Source organism: Phocoena sinus, chromosome 12 (genome assembly GCF_008692025.1).
Source record: "Phocoena sinus isolate mPhoSin1 chromosome 12, mPhoSin1.pri, whole genome shotgun sequence".
Classification (NCBI taxonomy): domain Eukaryota; kingdom Metazoa; phylum Chordata; class Mammalia; order Artiodactyla; family Phocoenidae; genus Phocoena; species Phocoena sinus.
In genome coordinates, this window is record NC_045774.1 from 50,089,232 (window position 1) to 50,109,827 (window position 20,596).

At 39.3% G+C, this 20,596-nt stretch overlaps 1 protein-coding gene and 1 long non-coding RNA gene across 4 annotated transcripts in view; one reads left to right on the forward strand and one right to left on the reverse strand.

Annotated features, from left to right (window-relative positions):
* PPIL6 (peptidylprolyl isomerase like 6) overlaps positions 1-20,596 on the forward strand; it is a 34,238-nt gene that overhangs the window by 3,487 nt on the left and 10,155 nt on the right. Inside the window, exons 3-7 of one of the 3 annotated variants that reach the window (XM_032651384.1) lie at positions 2,951-3,139; positions 6,451-6,513; positions 6,618-6,765; positions 16,328-16,384; positions 19,511-19,606. In XM_032651384.1, coding sequence (XP_032507275.1) covers positions 2,951-3,139; positions 6,451-6,513; positions 6,618-6,765; positions 16,328-16,384; positions 19,511-19,518 — 465 coding nt within the window. In that variant the 3' untranslated portion in view covers positions 19,519-19,606. Of the gene's footprint in view, positions 1-2,950; positions 3,140-6,450; positions 6,514-6,617; positions 6,766-16,327; positions 16,385-19,510; positions 19,607-20,596 lie in introns of those variants that run through there. The other 2 variants (XM_032651382.1, XM_032651383.1) reach the window with 2 other exon arrangements.
* The window catches only part of LOC116763527, a 41,613-nt gene that overhangs the window by 3,326 nt on the left and 17,691 nt on the right, over positions 1-20,596 (reverse strand). The window contains exon 2 of the long non-coding RNA XR_004352547.1: positions 19,887-20,123. This is a non-coding gene — a long non-coding RNA (uncharacterized LOC116763527). The remainder of the gene's footprint in view (positions 1-19,886; positions 20,124-20,596) is intronic.

A 20,596-nucleotide genomic window follows, 5' to 3' on the forward strand; every position in this document is an offset into this window, starting at 1 on the left:
AACATTTACAGAATTTTCTTTTGGAAAGCATGTGATAAAGGTAAGTTTTAAACTCTTAGTGCTGCTATTTACTCCTGCCGATGGCTACCCCTCTTTCCCGGCATATCACTTACTCATACTTCCTGTGACACCCGGGCACTCAGGTTACTGTGGCCTGGCACTCTTTTTGGCCCTAACTCTGGAAGGTTTCAGTGGTGTCCAGCACAGATATAGCAGGGGAGCATGTAGGGTTGCCTAGGGGAGCTCTGATGGTAGGCGCCAACTTCCCACAGGGTAGCCGTGTCCTAATGGAAGCTTCCTTCTCTGCATTCTCCCCCCTAACAGTACCCTTGGAGAACTCCAGACCCTAAGGCTGGCAGAGCTTATCCAGGGATGGCAGATTGGTTTCCTCTTGGGTGCCATCCCTGATTAACTGGTAGTGCTGCCTGGAACATGTGGCATCCTGGCTCAGATACAGCTCACGCTGGGGGGCAGACTAGAATGGGTACGCCTCCTGCTTGTCACCCTTGGCCTAGTCCTGTGGAGAGTCCCAGTCCTGGCTTCCCTGCCCAACCGCATCTCTCAGTGGCTGAGGAGATCCCATTTCCCCTGACCAGAGCAGTTTTGATTGTCCTGTGCTAGATTGCACAAGGACGGCCTGTGATTTACCATGCAGATGGTGCTGCTTACTTCACTGTCTGCTCAGTCACATGAACGGTGCAAGACTGAGTCAGGAATGCCATATGTTAAGTCTCATACCATTTTCACAGCCACAGTACATTTTCATTATATAATTCAAACAGAACCATAACAAACACTTACCTATGGTGCTTATTATATGCCAGGCACTATTCTAATGACTTCTATAAATATTAACTCTAATCATTGCAACAACTAGGGTGACCAGTGGTCCTGGTTTGCCTGGATCTGAGGGGTTTGCTGGAATGCACGAATTTCAATGCTAAAGCTGGGATGGTCCTAGGCAAATCCAGACAGTTGGGCACCCTAACGTAAAACAATATGTTTTTCTTCATTTTTATCACCAAACTTCCTAAACTGCCTATCGTATCGTGCTCTCCACCTACAGGAGAGCCATGATTTCAGGCTTCGTGGTTTGCACCCATTCCTCTTCTGTATTCCCACCATACTCTGAAACACTGGTGTGGATTCCATTCTGCAGTTTCTGACCCTTGTCAGCCTGAGTTGCTAACCTTGAGCTGTTTTGTGTTCTCTTCCTTCTGCTTTTCTCATGGGGCCTGAATGAGGCTTCCTAGGTCATCAATGCTGCTTCTTCCCACATATCCTTAACTCCTGTCTTTCCTTTCTTCCCTCCCCCTCCCTCATCTCCTGGATACTTGCCACCTTAACCTCTTCTTCCTCTTCAGGCCAGCTTTTTGTTCTCCTTTCACATAAGCATTGTCTTATGTTATACATAGGCTTCTTAGCACATTTGAGGTTAGTTTGCACTGGCCTCAGTGCTTCAGCATAATGTAATGCCAACCATGAGGGATGGCTTCAGAGCCTTTGGGAAGGCCCTTTTTCCCCCTCCAAAAAAAGGCAACATCATATATCTTAGTGCTGGAAAGCCCTAGAAAACATCGGGTCCAGCCTGCTATCTTGAGGCAGGCGATGAGGGCTCCTCATGTATAGAAGACACCCAGACAAGGCACGTAATTTTCAGCCTCCGAATAAAGTGTACCTGCTACTGCATTTCTCCTACCAGGCTAGCTAAAATATCCACAATTAAACTTTCCCTCCCCTTTTTAAAGTTTTGTGTCCTGTAAAATGTGAGAACCCTGATGAGTTTCAACATTCCAGGGACTCCTGACCCATAGGCTCAGCGACTGACAGTTCAGCATGAACAAGTTTAGGAAGTGAGGAATCTGAAGCGAACTCCTCCTGAGAGAAGAGCGGGGAATGGAGCACGCTGGCAGCTGAAGGCAAACCGTTCCCCAAACCGGCGTTTCTCCAAGTGCGGTCTCCAGACCAGCCGCAGCAGCAGCGTCCCATGGGATGTTGTTAGAAATGCAGATTCTCAGGCCCCACCCCAGAATCAGAAACTTGGGGTGGGGCTCAGGAAACTGTAATTCTGACTGCCCACTAAAATTGGAGAACAGCTGTCCCAGATGATGCATGGCTTTGCCAGGACTGGCACCGGGTAATAATAAACCAGATCTACTCAGAGGCCACATTATTCAGTGGCCACACACTGAGGTTTAGGAGGTTGGCTGGCAGTGCTGTATGGATAAAAACACCAATGCACTTCATTCTTAGGGGCTTAGGGCTTAAAAGTGTTAAGGAGGAACTTCCCTGGTGGTCCAGTGGTTAAGACTCTGCACTTCCACTGCAGGGGGTACAGGTTTGATCCCTGGTTGGGGAACTAAGATCCCACATGCTGAGTAGCCAAAAAATAAATAAATAAATAACTTGAGTTAAAAAAAAAAAATTGTTATGGAAGGTGAGTTCTCTTCCTCACGGCCCCTGGTGTGTCCCGCAAACTGCTGCTGGCCCTCAGGAGGCATTTCCTCACCTGGTCTGATTTCCCTCCATCAAAAAAGCATTCTTTCCATCCTTCCCATTGAAAACCATGTCTTATTTAGGACCCCTAACCAACTATGCCTAGAGTAAAATGTGCTTCAGAAATGAAGCTAAAAGATTGCATTTTGTTTTCAAATTAATATAACAAGTATGCTATGCACACAGACTTTTATTACCAGATTACCATCTATTTTCTAAGATCGTACCATTTTAAAGATCACTGTTAGGTCATTCTTTGATTTCAACACCGTCAGAGTCTTGAAAATGTTCTTAAATTCCCTTTGAGAGCAAAATTCTGAAAGACGGCAAAAAATACACTTTAAAGATTCAGTCCTAGGGTTGATTCAAGCTCTGGCTTGTGGGTTTAGCTAAGTCCCCCCCCCATCCCTACCCCCACCCCCCACTACATTTTTTTGGTCCTTTTCCTTTACAGGAACTTAAGAATGAAGTCTGGGAATATTCTTCCTATGTGATGTGTTTTATTAACGATCAGCTCCTGGGTGATGCACTTGATCTTCAGAAATGGGCCCACAAAGTGTGGGATATAGTTGATTTTAAGCCTCCTGCACTTTATGAAGCACTTACTATGGATTATTCTGCCAAATTCTTAAGAGACACGAAGGCAAGTTGCACTAATTTTTTAAAGGAAAATAGTGGAATCTTTGAGCATTTACATTGATTGACCATTAATTACTGATAACCTAGCAAAGGGAATATAAAAGAGTAAGAGACTAGGTTAAGTTCTCAGTGACCTTATGATCCAGTTGCAAAGGATTCATGGCAGGGTTTGGCTTGGTGGTGTGTAAAGCAAGCCTATCTCACAGCAGGCAGATGGCATCGGGAGAAGATCATCCCTGTTCAAACATTTCTACTCCCCGCTAGAAGCTTATATGCATTAATTGTCATCTATTTAAAAATATTAAGACCTTCCCCCTCAGAGAAGGTCAAGCCTATCCTTCATTCACCTTTAGCATGAAGTATTTTAATTAATACTTTCTAACACCTAAGTGACAGCTACTGCACTAGAGAATGGCAAGTTTGAGAAGGTGACGTTTTAAAGTATGACACACAGTTGTCAAGAGCAGGACTAGACAAGCTATGGCACTGGGGAGGTTTCCAATGGCAGAGGACAGCTAGGAAGCATGAGGTCCAGAGAGCAAGAGACAGCCATCAGGGTGGAATGGCAATAGAGGTAAAAGTATGTAATTTTGCTCAGAAACCTTGTAGCCAACAGCTACCACATGCTGAAAATTATTTCACGCCCATGGTGGCCTGTGCCTACATAAAGACCCAGTGCTAGGATCTGAGTTGTGCAAAGGCAAAGACCTTGTCTCGTTTACCCTTGTTCAACCACTGACTTGAACAGAATCTGAAACATTGGAGGTGCTCAGTGAATATTTTGTTGAATAAACAATGCACTTGGAAAATGCTTGAAACTCTAGGGTGTGGGGAGGAAGTTAACATTCATAGCATTTCATTCCCAAAGGGTCAGGAGTCTAGAAGTACATGGTGTTCTCTGGGAATGGCAGGGGACAGCAGGGAGGCCAGAATTAGTGGGAAACGACACTGGGAAAATGAGAATCAGTCAGGATTCTTGGTGCCAACAGTAACAAGCTGTTCTCACTAACTTGAGGAGAAAAAGTATGTATTAAAAGGATGTTGGGGGGTCTTCCCTGGTGGCTCAGTGGTTGAGAGTCCGCCTGCCGATGCAGGGAACACGGGTTTGTGCCTCGGTCTGGGAAGATCCCACATGCCGCGGAGCGGCTGGGCCCGTGAGCCATGGCCGCTGAGCCTGCACGTCCAGAGCCTGTGCTCCGCAACGGGAGAGGCCACAACAGTGAGAGAGGCCCACATACTGCAAAAAAACAAACAAACAAACAAACAAAAAGGATGTTGGTAACCTCACAATTGACAGGAAAGCTGGAGAACCAGCTTTGGAAAGCAGGCAGGAACCAAGGGAGACCTGGCAGCAGGAAAACATGGCCAGAGTCACGCCCCAGGAATGTGCAGCCAGGATGCTGCCATGGGTGCCCAATGGCCCTAATGCTGCCTTCACTGAGCATAACTTCTCAGCTCTCCTTGGGTCTTCGTCACTTCCTAGACATCTAAGGCCCCGGGCAGGAGCACCTGACTAGTTGAGCCCAGGTTATATCCCCACACCCTGGCTCACACATAGTGGGGAAAGAGAGGAGGTTCTCCAGAGGCTGGTGCAACCTTGTGAGGAGTTTCTCAAATAGGAAAGGTGCTTAGATGTTTAAAAAAAACAACAAACAAACCCCAAAACCAGATCCACTAGAGAAAGGTTGAACTTACTGTCCACTCTTAACCAGTTAGTTAGATTTCATCCAGAAGGAAGCAAGCCAACAGAGCTTTTCATCAAGAGTATGACAACATCTTCTTTGGTGTTTCGGAAAAAATTTTAGGGCTGTGACCAAACGGTACAGTGGGGAAAGCTTGGTGGCAGGGCGGCCATTTGGAAATCTGCTATAGTAGTGTGAGCTAGAAATAATGACAGCCTGAATTAATTAGTGGCAGTAAGGAGAGAGGACCCAGATTCCGGAGAAAATCCTTGGATTTTTTGCACAGAGGCTAGATTTTTTGTGCTGAGTAAAACCCAGGGACTTGTTTACTTCTGGTTTGGAACGATATAGCAGACAATTAGGTTTGGCTGCTAGGTGACATTATCTTGTGTCACAGTCACTTACTCTCTTTTCATTAGAATTTTTAGAATTATCTACTCTTAACAACCACATAAAGATAATATATTAATGCCCAGGGAAGTTTAATGATGTCTGAATGGACTCACTCACTTCAAAAATCAATTATGACTTGCAATATGTCCTTTTTCTTCCTAAACCTATGAAGTTTACTATATTATGCCTCTTATTCTAAAGTTATAATATTCTTTTATAATTAAGAACTTGTAGTACAGAAGCTTAGAGGCACAAACAATTAATTATAATAAGTATGGATGTAATACTTCATTCCTGGATGCCAGATATTACAATACTATTTCAGTCTTTTAATTTAAAAAAAAGCTTAGAGCGACATAAAATAATGATAGTGATACAACTAAAAGTGATTTCATTTATGCCTCCTAGATTCTTAAGAAATAGGGCAGGGCAAATTATGTACTTGTTAAATCAGGCAGCATTTTTATATATGAGAATGGTGCCTAAGAGTTGAAATGTATTCCATTAGATGTGTTCTGCTCCCTAAATGAATGCTACTGTGATGGACAACAGTGTTTTCACTTTGGATGCCTCTTTGTAGGGCTAGACAAGGGCTCACAAATGTTAGTTGTCTCTACGAGAAAGTATGTCAATTGAAAACAAGAGCTGGAGGTATCTGGGAGTATGAGGTCACGAATGAAATAACTCAAAAGCACATCATCCTCTCTTTCCTACCCCTGGTATGGTACCTCCTATTCATATAGTGGCCTTATTTTCCTGCTCAGAAAGACTATGGCCTGGCTCTGCTCAGCTAATCTGTGCAGTCTCTGAAAATCCAGAACACACAGTAACCAAATCCGTGGGCTCATGTTGGATCTTTTCCCAGAATTACTCAGGAAAGAAAAGAATTCCCAGTCTGCTGCTTTTTCCAGAGGGAATGACCAGTGTTCCTTTCCACACCCAGTTTGTGATGCAGTGGATATATAGGCCATGTGCTGTCAGTCTTGTGTGATAGGTTAATGTGATTCAGAGCTTTACCACTTAAGGGTTTTAAAAAGCATGTTATTTAGGTAGTAAAATTTTGGTATAATGAAACAAACATCCTTAAGTCATTCTTTTAATTTTACTGTTATATTATCTACTGTTAATGCTGTCAATCATCTTATCACTGAAAACGTTATTCTATTATATTTTTGGTCATTTCTAAAACTTTCTGCTAAAACACTGACCTGCATTACCTTCTTCTCTCTAATTTTAATAGCATGATTTTGTGTTCTTGGACATTTCTATTGATTTTTATCCAATCGGAAGATTGATTTTTGAGGTAAGAGGTTTTTGGTGGTTGTTTTTTAATAAGTTGGGGGGAGTGAGAATCTCTGTCAAAATGTTAAGTTTTTAATCTATGAAACCTTTTCTCTTTATTTTTAGCTGTATTGTGATACATGTCCCAAAACATGTAAAAATTTTCAGATCTTGTGCACAGGTAAAGCAGGGTTTTCCCAAAGTGGCATCAGGCTACATTACACAGGTTCCATTTTTCATCGAGTGGTACGGAATGGCTGGATACAAGGAGGAGGTGAGTTTAAAAGCTTAAATACAACTTAGTTGCAACATTAAATCAAAATGTCCAAACTTTTATTTATCTGCCTTTGTGAAATTCATATAGAATTAGATATATTTAATATTAGATGTTACATATATATTTAAAGGATGTTTTATATGGCCAAATGATGAATTAAGATATTCATACTTTTTAAAAAAATTCCCTGCTTATTAAAATAAACAAATCTAAAGTGTGTTACCAGGAATATTGCAGGTTAAAAAGTAATACAAGCAAGTAGGATAGAGCAGAAGCAAGAAGAACTACAATCCTGCAGCCTGTGGAACGAAAACCACATTCACAGAAAGATAGACAAAATGAAAAGGCAGAGGACTATGTACCAGATGAAGGAACAAGATAAAACCCCAGAAAAACAACTAAATGAAGTGGAGATAGGCAACCTTTCAGAAAAAGAATGCAGAATAATGATAGTTAAGATGATCCAGGACCTCAGAAAAAGAATGGAGGCAAAGATCGAGAAGGTGAAAGAAATGTTTAACAAAGACCTGACCTAGAAGAATTAAAGAACAAACAAACAGAGATGAACAATACAGTAACTGAAATGTGGAATCAGTAGCAGAAGGAATCAGTAGCAGAATAACTGAGGCAGAAGAACGGGTAAGTGACCTGCAAGACAGAATGCTGGAATTCACTGCCGTGAAACAGAATAAAGAAAAAAGAATGAAAAGAAATGAAGACCAAGAGACCTCTGGGACAACATTAAATGCAACAACATTCACATTATAGGGGGTCCCAGAAGGAGAAGAGAGAGAGAAAGGACCTGAGAAAATATGTGAAGAGATTATAGTCGAAAACTTCACTAACATGGGAAAGAAAATAGCCACCCAAGTCCAGGAAGTACAGAGAGTCCCAGGTAGAATAAACCCAAGGAGAAACATGCAGAGACACATAGTAATCAAATTGACAAAAATTAAAGACAAAGAAAACTTATTAAAAGCAACAAGGGAAAAACGACAACATACAAGGGAACTCGCATAAGGTTAACAGCTGATTTCTCAGCAGAAACTCTACGAACCAGAAGGGAGCGGCATGATATATTTAAAGTGATGAAAGGGAAGAACCTACAACAAGATTACTCTACACTGGCAAAGATCTCATTCAGATTTGATGGAGAATTCAAAAGCTTTACAGACAAGCAAAAGTTAAGAGAATTCAGCACCACCAAACCAGCTCTACAACAAATGCTAAAGGAACTTCTCTAAGTAGGAAACACAAGAGAAGAAAAGGACCTACAAAAACAAACCCAAAACAATTAAGAAAACAGTAACAGGAACATACATACTGATAATTACCTTAAATGTGAATGGATTAAATGCTCCAACCAAAAGACACAGGCTTGCTGAATGGATACAAAAACAAGACCTATATATACGCTGTCTACAAGAGACCCACTTCAGACCTAGGGACATATACAGATTGAAAGTGAGGGGATGGAAAAAGATATTCCATGCAAATGGAAATCAAAAGAAAGCTGGAGTAGCAATACTCATATCAGATAAAATACACTTTAAAATAAAGAACGTTACAAGAGACAAGGAAGGACACTACATAATGATCAAGGGATCAATCCAAGAAGATGCAACAATTATAAATATATATGCACCCAACATAGGAGCACCTCAATATATAAGGCAAATGCTAACAGCTTAAAAAGAGGAAATCAACGGTAAAACAATAATAGTGGGGGACTTTAATACCTCACTTACACCAATGGACAGATCATCCAGACAGAAAATTAATAAGGAAACACAAGCTTTAAATGACAAAATACACCAAATAGATTTAATTGATATTTATAGGACATTCCATCCGAAAACAGCACATTACGCTTTCTTCTCAAGTGCACACGGAACATTCTGTAGGATAGATCACATCTTAGGTCACAAATCAAGCCTCAGTAAATTTGAGAAAATTAAAGTCATATCAAGCATCTTTTCCAACCACAATGCTATGAGATTAGAAATCAATTTCAGGGAAAAAAATGTAAAAAACACAAACACATGGAGGCTAAACAATACATTACTAAATAACCAAGAGATCATTGAAGAAATCAAAGAGGAAATCAAAAAATACCTAGAGACAAGTGACAATGAAAACGTGATGATCCCAAACCTATGGGATGCAGCAAAAGCAGTTCTAAGACAAAAGTTTATAGCGATGCAATCCTACCTCAAGAAACAAGAAAAATCTCAAATAAACAATCTAACCTTACACCTAAAGGAACTAGAGAAAGAACAACAGACAAAAGCCAAAGTTAGCAGAAGGAAAGAAATCATAAAGATCAGAGCAGAAATAAATAGAAACAAAGAAAACAATAGCAAAGATCAATAAAACTAAAAGCTGGTTGAGAAGATAAACAAAATTGATACACCTTTAGCCAGACTCATCAAGAAAAAGAGGGAGAGGACTCAAATCAGTAAAATTAGAAATGAAAAAGGGGAAGTTACAATGGACACCACAGAAATACAAAGCATCATAAGAGACTACTACAAGCAACTCTATGCCAATAAAATGGACAACCTGGAAGGAATGGACAAATTCTTAGAAAAGTATACCCTTCCAAGACTGAACCAGGAAGAAATAGAAAATATGAACAGACCAATCACAAGTAATTATATTGAACCTGTGATTAAAAATCTTCCAAAAAACAAAAGTCCAGGACCAGATGGCATCACAGGTGAATTCTATCAAACATTTAGAGAAGAGCTAACACCCATCCTTCTCAAACTTTTCCAAAAAACTGCAGAGGAAGGAACACTCCCAAACTCATTCTACAAGGCCACCATCACCCTGATACCAAAAGCAGACAAAGATACTACAAAAAAAGAAAATTACAGAATAATATCACTGATAAATACAGATGCAAAACTCCTCAGCAAAATACTAGCAAACAGAATCCAACAACACATTAAAAGGATCATACACCATGATAAAGTGGGATTTATCTCAGGGATGCAAGGTTTCTTCAATATATGCAAATCAATCAATGTAATACACCATATTAACAAATTGAAGAATAAAAACCATATGATCATCTCAATAGATGCAGAAAAAGCTTTTGTCAAAATTCAGCACACATTTATGATAAAAGCTCTCCAGAAAGTGGGCATAGAGGGAACCTACCTCAACGTAATAAAGGCCATATACGACAAACCCACAGCAAACATCATTCTCAATGGTGAAAAACTGAAAGCATTTCCTCTAAGATCAGGAACAAGACAAGGATGTCCACTCTCACCATTATTCAACATAATTTTGGAAGTCCAGCTACGGCAATCAGAGAAGAAAAAGAAATAAAAGGAATACAAATTGGAAAAGAAGAAGTAAAACTGTCACTGTTTGCAGATGACATTATACTATACATAGAGAATCCTAAAGATGCCACCAGAAAACTACTAGAGCTATTCAGTGAATTTGGTAAATTTGCAGGATACAAAATTAATGCACAGAAATCTCTTGCATTCTTTTACACTAACAATGAAAGATCAGAAGGAGAAATTGAGGAAACAATCCCATTCACCATTGCAACAAAAAGAATAAAATACCAAGGAATAAACCTACTTAAGGAGGTAAAAGACCTGTACTCAGAAAACTATAAGACAGTAATGAAAGAAATCAAAGATGATACAAACAGATGGAGAGATATACCATGCTCTAGGATTGGAAGAATCAATATTGTGAAAATGACTATACTACACAAAGCAATCTACATATTCAATGCAATCCCTGTCAAATTACCAATGGCATTTTTTTACAGAACTAGAACAAAAAATCTTAAAATTTGTATGGAAACACAAAAGACCCCAAATAGCCAAAGCAATCTTGAGGGGAAAAAACGGAGCTGGAGGGATCAGACTCCCTGACTTCAGACTATACTACAAAGCTACAGTAATCAAGACAATATGGTACTGGCACAAAAACAGAAATATAGATCAATGGAACAGGATAGAAAGCCCAGAGATAAATCCACACATCTATGGTCAACTAATCTACGACAAAAGAGGCAAGGATATACAATGGAGAAAAGACAGCTTCTTCAATAAGTGGTGCTGGGAAAACTGGACAGCTACATGTAAAAGAATGAAATTAGAACACTCGCTAACACCATACACAAAAATAAACTCCAAATGGATTACAGACTGAAATGTAAGACCGGACACTACAAAACTCTTAGAGGAAAACATAGGAAGAACACTCTTTGACATAAATCACAGCAAGATCTTTTTTGATCCACCTCCTAGAGTAATGGAAATAAAAACAAAAATAAACAAGTGGGACCTAATGAAACTTCAAAGCTTCTGCACAGCAAAGGAAACCATAAACAAGACAAAAAGACAACCCTCAGAATGGGAGAAAATATTTGCAAATGAATCAACGGACAAAGAATTAATCTCCAAAATATATAAACAGCTCATGCAGCTCAATATTAAAAAAAACACACAACCCAGTCAAATACCTAAATAGACATTTCTCCAAAGAGGACATACAGATGGCCAAGAGGCACATGAAAAGCTGCTCAACATCACTAATTATTAGAGAAATGCAAATCAAAACTGCAATGAGGTATTACCTCACACTGGTTAGAATGGGAATCATCAGAAGATCTAGAAACAATAAATGCTGGAGAGGGTGTGGAGAAAAGGGAACCCTCTTGCACTGTTGGTGGGAAATGTAAATTGATACAGCCACTATGGAGACCAGTATGGAGGTTCCTTAAAAAACTAAAAATAGAATTACCATATGACCCAGCAATCCACTACTGGGCATATATTCAGAGAAAACCATAATTCAAAAAGACACCTGCACACCCCAGTGTTCACTGCAGCACTATTTACAATAGCCAGGTCATGGAACCAACCTAAATGCCCATCAACAGATGAATGGATAAAGATGTGGTGCATATATACAATGGAATATTACTCAGCCATAAAAAGGAACGAAATTTGGTCATTTGTGGAGACACGGATGGACCTAGAGACTGTCATACAGAGTGACGTCAGAAAGCGAAAAAGAAATATCGTACATTAAGCCATAGAATCTAGAAAAATGGTACAGATGAACAGTTTGCAAGGCAGAAATAGAGACACAGATGTAGAGAACAAATGTATCGACACCAAGGAGGGGAAAGCGGGGAGGCGGGGGTTGTGGTGGGATGAATTGGGAGATTGGGATTGATATATATGCACTAATATGTATAAAATAGATAACTAATAAGAAACTGCTGTATTAAAAAAAAATTCAAAAATTAAGAAAAAAGTAGGATAACATTTTTTTAACCGAAAGATAATTTTAAATGCTCACCTAAAAAAAAGGTGTATGTAGAAAATACAGTGCTTTTAAGAAACATACTAAAGGTGGGAATTTGAAAACAGAATGAAAGAAAAACAGCTTATTTCTCACCAAAGATGTTACACTGTTACAACTGAAGTAAGATCTAAAGCATTTTGGTCTGCATCTTTGCTTTCTATTCAGGTCAGTCCTTTGGCTTTACACAGACTAGGTGCCTGATGAGCAGCACAAAATTAAATTTTGGAGGCTTTTTAGGAGATATCCCATAGGGAGCAATCGGGCAGCAATTTAGAATTAATTGGCTTAGCGTGGAAGGCGATTTGCTTGAACTTGATGAAATATGCAGGGGCTTAAATTAATAATGCTTCATTATTTTTCTATAATCTGGAACATTCTGAGGCTGATAAGGAGGAAAATGTAGATTTACTCCAAGTATCTTGTATGTAAATCAACTGTTTTTTCCTCAGTTTCTCTAAAATAAGATATTACCAATACTGTTTTCTAACCTTATTATTTTTCACTTTATGTAGTATTCATCTTCATATGTCAATATACATAAACATGTAAAATGTTTAGGGTCTGCCTAATTTTTCATCATAGTGCTATGCCAATTTAATTAATTTCCCATTGGTGAACATTTAGACTGTTCTCCATTTTTTGTTAGTATAAAACAATCCTCAAGAGGGCCCATATCGGGACTTTCCTGGTGGCGCAGTGGTTAAGAATCTGCCTGCCAATGCGGGGGACATGGGTTTGAGCCCTGGTCCAGGAAGATGCCACATGATGTGGAGCAACTAAGCCCGTGCGCCACAACTACTGAGCCTGTGCTCTAGAGCCCGTGAGACACAACTACTGAGCCCGCGCACCACAACTACTGAAGCCCACGTGCCTAGAGCCTGTGCTCCGCAACAAGAGAAGCCACTGCAATGAGAAGCCCGTGCACCGCAGTGAAGAGTAGCCCCTGCTCACCACAGCTAGAGAAAGCCCGAAGAAGCTAGAGAAAGCCCAAAGCAGCAACGAAGACCCAACACAGCCAAAAAAAAAATTAATTAAAAAAGAAAATTTTTAAAAAAGGGCCCATATCAGTGTCTCCTGATACTTAGTTCAGTGTTGACTCTGATGTGTTGGGCTTCCGGAGGCTGTGTTCTTCTTTGTTTTGCTTTTGGCTAGACCTTCCCTCACCGCTGTGAGCCCCAGAGCAAAGTTTGGGAAAAGTAGGCCATGTTACTTGTCTATTTATTTGAAGTAAAATTTCCAAATAGTAAGTGTATAGGTCTCAGGTCATGGTTTCAGATCACAAGGCAGTGATGTTTAAGGACAGTTTGGAAAAGAAATTCTGGTTACTAAATTCAAATCCAAACTGATACATACAAGTTGTACCATGCTGGATAAGGCACTTGTCATCTCTGAATAAGTTTCTTAATCATAATTATAATATCACAGGTTGTGGTGAGGATTCAATGACATGGTATATTGAGAGTGCCAAGCTTTTTAAGTATTCTCTTCCTTCAGATGTCAGATTCCCACAGGGCTGTGAGTAGAATGTCGGAGTACAGGAGCTAAGTGTGGTTTGGTGTTGTGCCTTAGGATGCTTCCAGGCACTATTGCTCGCCCTTTGGGACCAACAGGCCCCATGCAGCTGTCCTTCTCCCCCCAAGCCCATCTCATCTTCTGACCTCTCCCTCTTGCTCACTCTGCTCCACACATTAGGCTCCTTGCTGTTCCTTAGCACATCAAGCATATGTGTGCCCTGAGGTCTTTTGTCGTTTCTTTTGCCTGAGTCTACACCCAGCTATTCCTCCATGTATGCCCTTGCATCGACCCCTGATCTGTTTCTGATTTTTGCTGAGTTTATCTCAGCAGGGACCACATGACCACCCTATTCAAAAACTGCCACCTTCCTCTTCATATACCTCTCCTCACCCCCTTCTCTGCTACTCTCCTATCCCCTTACCCAGCTTTATTTTTCTTCCTAGCACTTTTCACCACTGGACATACTATTAATATTTCTTTGTTAACTGATTTATTGTCTGTTTCTTTTCACTAGAATATAAGTTCCATGTGGGCAGAGATTTTTATCTGTTTTGTTCAATGTTATATCCTCAGGTTGGAGAACAGTGCCTGGCATATAGTAGATGCTTTTTAAGAATTTGTTAAAAGAATGAATGAATGAATGAACAGATAGTTAAACAGGAAATATACATTCTGTTCATTTCTGAAGTATGAAGTTAATGAAGATACCAAGTTAGGAAGCCACTTTGGCAGTTATTAAGCCTCCTTGTGGCTCCCATAGCCCTACTGCCTTTAGAAGGATCTCTTGAGATATAGTTTAATACATTTTATCATCATCATGGTCATCAGAATGATGGTAGAGATGATAATGAGAGGATACATTCCATAAGTGTGTGATGCTGCACGATAATAACGGCCACTAATGAAGGAGCATGACACTCTGCCAGGCAGCACACCATGTGCTCTCCCTACATGACTGCCTTTAACCCTCAGAACTACTTGGGAGGCACTTCCCATTATCCCTGTCTATATAGATGAGGAAACAGTTTTGGAAAAGGTAACCAACATCAAGATTGAAATCAAAACTTTGACGTTTACTTTGACGTTTACTTTTTTTTTTTTTTTTTTTTTTTTTTTTTTTTTTTGCGGTATGTGAGCCTCTCACTGATGTGACCTCTCCCGTTGCGGAGCACAGGCTCCGGACGCGCAGGCCTAGCGGCCATGGCTCACGGGCCCAGCCGCTCCACGGCATGTGGGATCTTCCCGGACCGGGACACGAACCCGTGTCCCCTGCATCGGCAGGCGGACTCTCAACCACTGTGCCACCAGGGAAGCCCTTGACGTTTACTTTTAACCACTATTCTGCATTGCTGAATTTGTTGCCAGAAGTATAGAAATATTAGATATCCAAAGCTGAATTCAAGGGGGTGGGTTATGGACCCAAAAAATATTAGATACTAATTGAAATGGTGTCAATATAAAATATTCACCTGGGAGATCTAAAGCAAAGGGCAAGAGTAATGGCAGGTGTTGGAGACAGAGAGCAAGGGAGTGTCACTGGTGTTTACATAAGTTAGCAGGGGAGGGGAATCGCCTGGGCAGATTTGCCTGAGCTGAAGGAACTGGTGCTAGAGGACATTCAAGTTCCGCACACCTGGATTTAGCCTGGGGCTACTGCAGCAGGCTCCTGAGAATAGCCATAGGCTGGGGGATGAGTGGGGGGGCGGGGGCAGAAGTATCAGGCAGAGTAGCTGGAGACGTAAGGTTTATCAGTTAACTTCTGAACCAGCTTTATGAATAGTATAATTTAAATGCTATATGCCCCTGTCCTGCATAAATTCTCTCCCCATACTTCCATCAGATTTCTTTAAAATAGCACAGACTCTTTTATTATAAAGTACTCATATTGAGTTTAAATGGCACAGTCCTTCAACAGTTATTTATTGCGCGCTATTCAAGGAGGGTGGTCTACAGAGCTGAAGGAAGGAAAGGGGGTGATGGGGAAAACACAGACCTCAGAGACCTCTAGTTTCATTAAAGCTAGCTTTGCTTCCCTGGTAGCTGTGAATTGATAAAATAACTTGTGCATGGAGGATTTTTATAGTAGGATCATTGCCTAAGCCAAAATATGCATATAATGCACATCATGTGAAACAAGTCCTATAAATATCATTTTTAAAAAACCTCATTATATTACAAAGGAACTTCTTTTCTAAAATACCAGATACATGAGTTATATCACCATAGGGCAAGGAATAAAAATTTGAACATTAATTCTTTTTAGAGTACCTATTTTTATTCTTGTGTTAAAAAGACCTTACTGTTCCTATTTCATCCTCTTAGCTTAATCTTTCCATTTTTCTGAAAAGCAAGATGTATCATGGAATAACTTGTGAAATAAGCAGAATTTATATGAGCACACACTCTTTAAATCGTGACCACAATTATAATTTAATACTTCATCATTTCAAAGGTTTTGCACTAAATTTAACTTATTCAGAGTTATGAGGGAAAAAAATGGGATCATAAATGTAAAACTACTTACAAAATACAAGTGAAATCATTATAGAAATATTTTCATGGTATAGATATTAAACAATTAGGTAACTTACTCTAGTTATTGTTATAAGTGGAATCATAAAGCATTCTTTCCCTGCCATTACTGTATTTTCTTTTTTAGTCTCAGAATGTTTGTTTATTTATTGCTGTTTCTCAGATATAGTTGCTGGAAAAGGAGATGGTGGAGAGTCAATTTATGGACCAACATTTGAAGGTATGTATCTTTAAATTTTGTCAGTCACATTTTAATTGATTATTCAAATTTAACAGGACTGGATGATTTCACAACCCCAAATTAGATAGTGTTTGGGGTAATATACTACAAGTACACATACTAAAAGTGGGAGTTTAAAATAGGGTAGGTGAGAAGGCATCCCATTCCAGTTCAGTACAGCTTTGTACATAAAATTTTTCACTTGCCTAATTATGTTATTTCTTTAGGATAAGTTTCTAGAATTAGGATTGTAGGGGTAGAAGGGAATTTACATTTTTAAGGCTTGTACTTTGCCATGCTCACACTTAGAATTGGTACCTTGATAGTCATCCTACTAAGACTGCTGTTGGGGATTCTGGAAAGATGATAGTGGTGGTGGCATAGTTCTTTAATTTTTTGAAATCCCAACATAAATACAGACAAAAAAAATTAGATAGGAAAACTAAAGACCCACGGATAACACAACAAAACTAGGTGACAAGGTATCTACATGAATTCCAAATATAAACAGGTAAGGACAAACTACCAACAGCCACAAAATCTGCATGGTATCAGCATGTATGTGAGAGAAAGCAGGGCATCTGACAGAGCTGAGAATATAGAACTCCACAACAGGCAATAGCAGTTGAGTGCATGGAGCCCCTCATAAGGCTTGAGGAGGCTGGAGCAGTCTAACCTCTGCGAACTCTCAAAACCGATCTGAAAGGCCTCTCTTCCAGGAAGGAAGAAGTGCTGGGAATGGAATAAAGATTATGCAGGTATCGGGACAACAGTGATAAAGAGGGAAAGGCAAAAGAGTCAGGAAATCTCAGAAAGCAAGTTGCCACACAGCTGAACAACACATGAAAATAGCAGAAGAGGGAACTTTGTGAAGTTAGGAAAACTACCTTCCTTCTAAAGCCACACCTACTTCTAAACATTGAGGAATATTAATTTTACATAAAACTAAAGTTGCATTAAAAAGCAGCAGAAATTTTCATGATTATTTGAGAAAAAAAAAAAAGAGCACAGTAACATCGCTACAGATAATGAAAGTACCCTAGAAAGAAGGCTCACAGAACAGAGCAAAACTGTAACAATTTCAAAACAAGCTAAAAGACATGAAGACAATGATATAAGACAGGAAAGAACTCATAAATCAAAATGAGGAAGCTTTAGACATGAGGTTACAGAACTAGAGAAAAGAATTAACAATAAAAGAAAATTTCAGAAACAAACAAATTAGAAGGAACACAAGACCAAATAGGCAGTCCAGTGGTTAAGACTCTGCCCTTCCAACGCTGGGGGCATGGGTTCAATCCTTGGTTAAGGAACTAAGATCCTACATGCTATGTGGCATAGCCCAAAAATAAAAAAAATAAGAGAAGTAGAAGGTAGAAGAAGGAAATTTTTTTAAAACCAAAAAGAGATGAAGAAAGCTAAAAAGGATTTACAAGAAAGTGATAAAGATAGAAAGAGAAGATCCAGCATACAGATAAGTATTCCTAAGGAATTAAACCAATGGAAGGGAATGGAACAAACACTTAAGAATTATAATTAAAGAAAACTTTCCTGAAATAAAAAAGGATTTGATATTCTATATTTTGTTTTCGGTGGTGATTACACAACTATACCCAACTGTCAAAATGCATCAAAGTGAACATCTAAGACATATGCATTTTACTGCATGTTTATACCGCAAGTAAAAATATCTGCTTAAAAACTTGAAACTACTTACTGAAAGAACACACAGGTACCGGACAATACTGAACCAGAACAACCAACACCAGACATATTTTACTAATGTTATTAGATATTAAAGAAAAAGAAAAAAATTCTTTGGGCAGGTAGTGAGTCACAGCAAGTGATTTATAAGGGGAAGAAAAGTACATTATCATCATACTCTTATGCCAGAAGAAAATACAGTAATATATTTAGGATGCTCAAGGAAAAGAAAAGTGAACTGGGGACTTTATACCCAGTCAAACTGAATTTGAATTATAAAGGGCACACAGAGTTATCAACATGTAACTTTAGGGAATAGTGTTGTCATGAGTCCTTCCTGAGGAATCAGTGACTGTAGTGTGAGTTTCATTCAGCCAAATTACAAGAGGGACCCTGAAAGAAGAACTGGTGGTGAGCATTAATCATATAGTTACTTATAAAACTAAAATTTAATGAGGATTAAAAGGGTGAGAGTATGGTATACAATGACTATATGCTTAGTCTAACAATTTACTTTAAATGAAAGAAATGGGGAGAATATATGCAAAATTTTAAACTATTTTCAGTAAATTTTACTGGTGATGGTATTATTAATATTATTTTGAGATTGTTATATATATAATGAGAAAAAACAAGTAAGTAATTACGGGAATTTCTAATTTCATCATTTCCTGTGTCCTTGAGAACTGGAATCTTCAATATGGAAGAAAGGAGATACAGATGAAATACGACAGAGGTTAATAAGTAAAATATTCCATAGTCCTGAATTTGAAATATCACTTTAAACTCAAGAAGTATCATATCTGTATCTATATCTATATCTAATCTATACCTGTATCTATAGTTCTGCCCATGGAATTCATCTGCAAACAATGACCAGCCGAGTAATGACATGGACTCCTGGAATTTAGATTGTTGTTTTGAATGTCATTTCTTGATTAAAGAAACCAGGGCCTCTGGGACAAATGGCAGATTCCAGTTCTGAGACAGGAAATTTTGAAATGAGCCTGGAACCTCAGTCATGCTATCATGGCATCAGATAGCCAGGAGCGCTATTAAAGATTTACTGGGGTCATGGCAAAGGGCTCAGGAGCCAATTTGAAGAGTCTCTCACTGGCCAAAGAAGAAATAATTTGAATAGTAATTACAGTTGATTGAAACCCAACAAACATTTTAAATCCATGAGTTCATAATGATATTATAAAATAAAACCTACTTGCTCACCTCTAGGGGAATGATAGGAAATGAATTCATTATCTTGAAAACTGATAAATATAGGTAAAGAATCAAGCATTTACCTTGCCTTTCCTATAGGAACTATACCAAACTGTAGATAAGGGGAGACATCTTGTTATAAAAGTATTCCAATTAATAATGGAAAGGAAAAATAAAATTAGAATGTCACCATTTCGCTGCCTCCAGGGAAATAATGGATGTAGGCATTGGCTGCATCAGCGTCTGCTAACTTCACAAAAACAGAGACAATCAGACAGTATGAGCCTTCTGTTGAAAGGACACACTACCAAAGGGATAGAACAAGAGTCTGATGAAGCTGTTGGACCTAGCTTCTAATTTGCGAGAAATGCAATCAGTTCTGCTATAATGTGTTCTTAAAAATCTGTGCTATGTAAAATCATGAAATGAAAACCACAGGACTTATGGCAAAACTGAGGTAAAAAAACTTCCTCGGTGACACATTAATAAATAAGTTAATAACCTAATAAAAACAGTAACACAGTTTTATATATATTATGTGGTCAAGAAATACATCAGAACCATAATAAATAAGGCACTTTACCCTGAAGACTCCTTGACATCTGTGGAGGTGGCATGGGAAGAGCTGCAGCTTGTGAGTGATCTTGAGGTGGCGGAAGGAGCATTATCTGCAGCCAGAGGGAAGCTGTAACTCCAGATGTGGGTGGATGCAGCTCATACGTGGTGACGGATGTGGCTGGTCACGTCTGAGGTGTGTGTGTTCCTGGGTAGCTAGCTCAGTTCAGCAGAGGCAGTTTCCTGCATTCGCCTGGTGGTTCTCCTGGAGGGAAGTGCGTTAAAGCAGGGGTGAGATTCATCATGCTCAAGTCATTCCCTCCCTAATATATCAATCGAGGTGAAACAATCTGCATCTTCAACACAAGTATTAGCACAGAACCCACAGGACAGGGAACAGAGAAACCTGCTGAACTGCACCATGTGTGCAATCAGCAAACTCTGGCCTGGGAGAAATTCTAGAGGTGAAATAGCTTAGGTTCATTAACAGATAAAGTGTAAAAAAAGAAAGGGATAGAGGTAGAACCTGGGGAGGGAAGGCTGGCAAAGTTCTTTCTCTTGGTCTGAATGGTGGTTAAAAGGGTATTTGCCTTATAATAACTTTAACAATAATTCTGACTATAGTGTTCCATGGCTCTTTGTGTCTATATTTTAATACAATGAAAAGGTTTAAAAAATAATCAATGGCCAAAGGAAAAGGGAAAAGTAAAAGCTAGTTTTCCTTCTAAATTCATGTGG